The following is a 7,172-nucleotide window of genomic DNA, read 5'->3' on the forward strand; positions in this document are numbered from 1 at the left end:
TATTAGAATATCTTTTATTTAAAAACCGGTGAGTTTTTCGGAAAAACTCTTAAACACGTATTTTTTTTTGTTGTTTTACATATTTTAAGATTTTTTAAAAATGTATACAGTGTGTTTCATAAAATATGACCATTGAGTAATAACGATTCTGCTTAAACTGCTTGACGTTTAAAGCTGATTTTTGGCAAACGGATTGACTGTGGGGTGTAGAGTTTCGATAAGGAGGCGTTTCTCGAATCTCAAATTCCAAGAGGGTGAAAATGCCCCTAAAGTATTACAATATTTGTTATTTAAAAAACGGTTAGTCTTTCGGGAAAACGCTTGGACACGCATAATTTACTTTTGTTTTTTTACATATTTTGAATTTTTTTAAAAAATCATACAGGATGTTCCAAAAAGTTGGGTAATTGATTAACCACGATTCTGCTTAAACTGCTTGACGTAAAAAGCTTACTTTTGGCAAACGGATTTTTCGAAAGTCAAATTCCAACAAGATGAAACTACCTCTCAAATATTACCAAGTTATATAATAATATCGCCATATTGTTTTTTCTCATGCTGACATAAATGTGAGAAAATTTTATCCAGTTTGTATGTTAATAGAAATTCTTGCTTTGCTTTATCATCAATCATCAATCATCACCATTACAAATGATTAATTCGACGCGAACGAAGTCGCGGGTACACGCCAGTTTACTTATATTCTTATTACAACGTGTATATTTGAGAACTTTGATTTTCATAAATCGATATTCGCCGTTTCTATCATATTTGAAATGTTACTGTGTTGTAGTATCGTAAATTGTTTAATTAACCTAGATATCTAGTTGGAAATAAAACAGTTTGCGGTCTATTGGAGAAAAAACGCCGTAATGGCGTGTGCCGTTTGCGGTTTTGAACAATATATTAGTTCTTAAAATCCTTATCCGTAGAAAATCTGGCTAGAATGAAATGAATTATAATATTAACTGTTGTTTGTTGTCCAAGCCGAGATTAATTTCTTGCAAAACTGCTCAAAGGAATGTAATTTATTTTTTAATCGCTTCAGTTATTAAAGGAAATTTTATACTTCGCGGTAAAATAAAAGCTTAGGATTACTAATAATGCATGAAATAATGACAATATCTTATAAGCTTGATAAAGGTTTGTAGGACATGCTATACTAATTATAAACTCAGATGCAAAAAAACGCAGCAGAGAAATTTTTGGTCAAATTTAAAGTGTTATATTTTTATTATTTTTAGCCCTATTTGCATGAATTTTTTATCAAACTGTACATAATTATATCAACTTTAATTCGTAAACTCTGTTTTTTTGTAAACTTTAGTAATTGGCATATTATACAGGGTTAATCAAGGGGTTGTTTTTTTATCCTAACTTTAAAACACCCTGTGCAATAATTTTGTGTGTAAATTTTCCTAAAATATAATTTAACGGTAAAAACCATGTCTCCTGAGCATTTTGTTTTTTTGGATCACGTCAATGCCCGCTTTGGTTAATTTTTAAGAGCGAAATGAACTGATCACGATCAATTTGCAATTTTTTCAGTTATCATTACTTTTGATGTAATTTTTTAAAAAGACGAGACGGTTTTTGGTGACTTTTGTCGTAACGTCATATTACGCTGCATCGGATACTCTATACTAAATAAAAAAAAAACGTTAAAAACTAACAATACAGTTCTGGTTTTAATAAACATTAATAACGGTAACAGAACTAACGATATTAAGGAAAATATCTGTAATACTGAAGTACACAAACAGAAAACAAAACTTGTAAAAAACACCCTGATACTTTGCATTGCCTCCCTTAGCTGCTATAACTGCCTGTATACGTTTGTTCATACTGTCATTGAGGCTGCATGTATCATATTGCGTTATGTTTTCCGATTCTTCTTTAAGGACCAAGCGAAGTTCATTTAATGAAGCTGGTAACTCTTCGCGATCTCTAACTCTCCTGCCAAGCATTTCCCAAACGTCGAACATGATGGGCAGTTCATAGTAGCACAGTTTAAAGAATATAAATATATACAGGGTTGTTCACCACATACGACACGGAGTATTTTGTAGCTAAACGATTAGATTTTTACAAATTGTAAGTTTTGGGTTCGTTGAAGGATTAGAGCAACAATTTAAAAATATTTTTACAAGATACAGAGTATCCCAAATAAATAAAAAATATTAAAGTTGTATTTTTTTAAATGGAACACCCTGTATATTATTACATTTTTAGTTTCTACAATTAAAATCGAGGGGTAAACCGCAGAGAAATTATGGTGTACACTATGAAGGAATTCTACAGGAATTCCAAGAAATTACAAGGAATTCCAAGGAATTACTAGGAATTCCAATGATTTGCGTAAGAATTCCGATGAATTCCAAGGAATTCGATAGAAATTTAGAGGAATTCCACAGGAATTAAGAGGTATTACAAGCAACTTAACTAACGAACATTAGTAGACCATGAATACTATAATAGGTGATAATAGGTAGTACTGAATTTAAAGAAAAACGTTTTGCAGGCGATTTTTTACAATCCGTTTTTCGTTTTCGAATCGCTTCCAAAATTTCCCAGTATCAAATATCTACAGGTTAGATATTCTTTTAATTTAATATTGTACCCCTCGTTTATATATCTAAAATATATTCCAATAGTACGGCTGAACCACTTCTGAAAGATCTACTTATAACGTTCCCTGATTTCGCCAGCCATTTTAAAGAAACCCCTCAGAAGATTTTTTATTCGGTTCTCAGAAAGTGTAAAGTTGTTTTTTTTCATTTCCCTCGGAATAATTACCTAGGTATATACTATAGGAAATTAATACAACTTCTTTAGGTGCACTTCATCAATGACACCATGCGTAATCTTATGGAATTTATGGTGATCGTATTATGACGTGCAACTGAAGTTTTATTAATTTCCTTTCCTATAGATAAAACTAGGTACCTATCATTTTAAAAAAAATCCCGAGAAAAATTAATTTTAATAAGTAAGTGCCGACATATTGCCATGATCCCCTATTAGTCCTAAAATTTAACTAAAAAAACGTAAATCGCGTAATAGTACTTTTTATTGTTAGATCTAGTACTTATAGAGACATTAGACATTTATAAAAATCACGAGAAAATTCATTGCGGAACTGCGAAACCGCGGTGGCAACGCTGGTTCAGACTGAAAGAGTTACCGAGTTCGTACCAAGGAATTCTAAGGAAGACCTTGAATGATTGACCTTGACCTTGAAGACCAAGGAATTCCAAGGAATTCCGAAGTAATTACGAGGAATTCTGAGGAATTATTTGAGTAAAAGGAATTACGGTGTACACTTTTCCCTCTGCGGTTTACCCCTCTATTAAAATAAAGGTAAATTTGATAAAGGTTTATTACACTTAAACCTTACCGTTTTTGAAAAAATATTAAACATATTTTCAATTTTGTGAAATTGCAGTCAAAATTGTAAGGCTTCATTTCTCCAAGGGTATCAAAGTTTTTAATACTAAATATTTACTAAAGTTTATTTATTGATCAGTTATTGTGTTGCAATAATAAAAATTATACTACCTTATACAGAGTGTCTAAAATATTATTTTAAATTATTACTAGCTTAAAACGGCAATAACTTGTTTAATTTAAATGGAACACCCTGCATATTTTAGAATGCACAATGTCCGTAAAATAATAAAATTAAAATACCAATAATTAAAAATTTCATTGATGCACGACTCTATAGATAGACATAAAAATCGACTTTACGAAGGAGAGGCAATATTGAAAAACATTTCTGAATAGCACTCCAAAAGTTCTATAAGATGTACTATTTGATTTTTTAAAATACCAATAATTAAAAATTTCATTGATGCACGACTCTATAGATAGACATAAAAATCGACTTTACGAAGGAGAGGCAATATTGAAAAACATTTCTGAATAGCACTCCAAAAGTTCTATAAGATGTACTATTTGATTTTTTAAAAATACCAATAATTAAAAATTTCATTGATGCTCGACTCTATAGATAGACATAAAAATCGACTTTACGAAGGAAACGCAATGTTGAAAAACAGTTCTGGCTAGAGTTCTGAATAGCACACCAAAAGTTCTATAAGATGTACTATTTGATTTTTTAAAAATACCAATAATTAAAAATTTCATTGATGCCCGACTCTATAGATAGACATAAAAATCGACTTTACGAAAGAAACGCAATGTTGAAAAACAGTTCTGGTTAGAGTTCTGAATACCACCCCAAAAGTTCTATAAGTTGTACTATTTGATTTTTTCAAAATACCAATAATTAAAAATTTCCTTGATGCCCGACTCTATAGATAGACATAATGACATTGCACAATGACCGTGTGAATATTTGCAGTTTGATGGCCAATCAAACAGTTACAAGGGTGTTAGTGGGGCGGGGTACAGCTCTTCTGAGTTCATACTGTACCAACCTAGATGTGTACCAATATCCTCTGGTTGTGTGCTAGAAAGTAAATTTTTATACATATTTCCATCGATAGGGTTGTAGCTTCTGAATAACCGTCTAGGTCAGGATTTTTTAAAGTCCATGGAACCCTTAGGGGTCCATAGAACGTGTATCAGGGGTCCGCGATCCGCATTACGCCAGTTAACTGTAAACATATTTATTAAGAAAATAAATAGTGTACGTTTTCATACATATTTCCATCGATAGGTTTGTAGCTTCTGAATAACCGTCTAGGTCAGGATTTCTTAAAGTCCATGGACCCCTTAGGTGTCCATAGCACGTGTATCAGGGGTCCGCGATCCGCATTACGCCAGTTAACTGTAAACATATTTATTAAGAAAATAAATAGTGTACGGCGGCGAATTCAGTAGGTATTTAATCACTAAACACTACGCGATGCGCGTAAGGATCCAAAAAAACGTTGAAGCTGTTCCCTTATCAAACGATGTTATTCATTCTAGAATTGTTGAAATGTCTTCAAATGTTTTACAAGTTGTTGAAGAATTAATTGTTTCACCGTTTCCATTCAGTATTCAATTGGATGAAAGCACCGATGTGTCACAATGTAGCCAACTCTTGGTATTTGTCCGTTACGTACAACAAGACACACGTAGTATTAAAGAAGAGTTTCTTTTTTGCAATTCACTTTTGGAGACTACAAAGGCCTCAGATGTTTTTGAAATGATAAAAAGGTTTTTCATCGAACAAAATGGAAGACTAAACTTGGTAGTATCTGCACCGATGGAGCTCCCGCAATGCTTGGTAATACGTCTGGTTTCGCAGCTTTGGTCAAGAACGAGATCCCTCATGTCATAATAACTCATTGTATCTTGCATCGTCATACCTTGGCCTCACGGACTTTACCTACATTCGTGAAGGACGTTATGTCTACATGTATCAAAATAAGTATCAGAGCAACAGCCTTAAACTACCGCGGCACCGCCTGTTTAAAAGACTTTGTCAAGATATGGGGTCAGAACATAAAGTACTGCTTTACTAAACAGAAGTTCGTTGGCTGTCAATGGGACAGGTTTTAAAGCGATTGTTTGAGTTGAGGACAGAAGTGTTACTTTTTCTAAAAGATAAAGGAAATTCACTGTCTGAATATCTTGAGAGCGAAGATTTTGTACGGAGGCTAGCGTATTTGGCAGATATATTTACTCAATTGAGTGAGATTAACTTGTCTCTTTAGGTCTCTGCGGTGATCATCGTGGATGCATCTGAACGGCTGAAAAGTTTCATATGTAAACTGCCACTTTGGAAAAGGAGGGTGGAATCTGGTAACTTTGCAAATTTTCCGATGTTTGAAGAGTTAATAACACAAGGTGACGGCAACACGATATCGAAAATGCTACAGAAAGAGGTGTCTAAGCATTTGGATACATTGCAAGCTTCTTTTGAAGGCTACTTTAACTTAGAATCGCTTGAAAATGATACGTGGGTGCGAGGTCCATTTATAATCGACACGGATAACATTAGCGATGAAGATCTCATTACAGATGACTTAATTGGCATGAGATAAAAAGAAGTTTTAAAAGCTGAATTTCATGCAAAAGATCTTAGCGAGTTTTGGTGTTCTTTAAGTCAAGCTTACCCTCTTCTTGTCAAACGAGCTATGTCCACTCTATGTGATACCATTGGCTATTACGTACTTTTGCCCGAGGCAAGGTTCTCGGTTCTGGGGTGCAAATTTGTTCAAGTCAGCAACCGATCGTTTCCAATAGTTTTACTATGTTCATTGCAAAACTATTGTCGCTCAAATGCTGCGAAATATGGTATCACTATCACACTCTTGCACACCTGTCTAGACTGTTGCCTCGCCACAAAGCGAGAAACTAGAATATCGCTACGAATCGATGTTGCTACTGAACATAGTGCATCAAGCTACAAATTACTTTGCTATCGCTTTGAAACATAAACAAAGTTGCACCCCTGGTTTCAATAAAAACAAAAAGTCGCAACCGATTGAACGTCGCAGATGATATGCGCCTTGCCTTGTTGAAAATAACCCCACAATTTAACGTTCTCATTGAGGCTAAACAGCAGAATCCTTCTCACTAGTTTACTAATGTACGTGTAATAAATCTGTTATTAAACATTTTCTTTTTATGTAAATAGGGATTTTTTTATTTTCCTCTATTATTTCTGATAGGGGTCCGTGGAATTGTACAAATTGCGAAAGTGGTCCGTGACTGCAAAAAGTTTAAGAAACCCTGGTCTAAGTAAAGAATCTAGCTTATTTGCCACCTCAGAACTAGAATTTAGAGTTAGTAACTCGTATTTTCATTGGAGGACACTGTCATATTTATTTCAAACCAATAATCAACGAGAATATTCGTATAATTTAATAAAAGTACTGTAAATTAATATAAATAATGAATGATGAACAAAACATTTAAACAGAAACAGACCACAGACAACACAAAACAAATTGTTGGTTAGTAGTAGTCAGAGATATAAATGTAGTAATATTTTGTTTTAATGGCCACAGCTCCCAGGGCTCCGGTCAAGTGATCGTTATCTTTTTTTAATAAAAATTAAAAAACATTATAAAATTATAAAGCTAGAATAGTATACGGTTTTATATTAACTCTAATTTTTTTGAAGTTTATAAAAATCATTCATAAAGAATATATATCCTTCAAATCCTTCAACTTAAGAGCTGTTAGAAGTTTCTCTTCAAATGTGCGCACAT

At 33.3% G+C, this 7,172-nt stretch overlaps 1 protein-coding gene across 1 annotated transcript; it reads left to right on the forward strand.

Moving 5' to 3' along the window:
- The first annotated feature begins 4,873 nt into the window (after nt 1-4,873).
- LOC115876252 (protein ZBED8-like) lies at nt 4,874-5,999 on the forward strand. The gene is made up of 2 exons (XM_030891964.1): nt 4,874-5,239; nt 5,670-5,999. Exons 1-2 carry the CDS (start codon nt 4,874-4,876, stop codon nt 5,997-5,999), a joined length of 696 nt encoding a protein of 231 aa, XP_030747824.1.
- Nucleotides 6,000-7,172: the final 1,173 nt, after the last annotated feature.

Source organism: Sitophilus oryzae, unplaced genomic scaffold (assembly GCF_002938485.1).
Source record: "Sitophilus oryzae breed Bouriz unplaced genomic scaffold, Soryzae_2.0 scaffold_1059_pilon_pilon, whole genome shotgun sequence".
NCBI lineage: Eukaryota > Metazoa > Arthropoda > Insecta > Coleoptera > Curculionidae > Sitophilus > Sitophilus oryzae.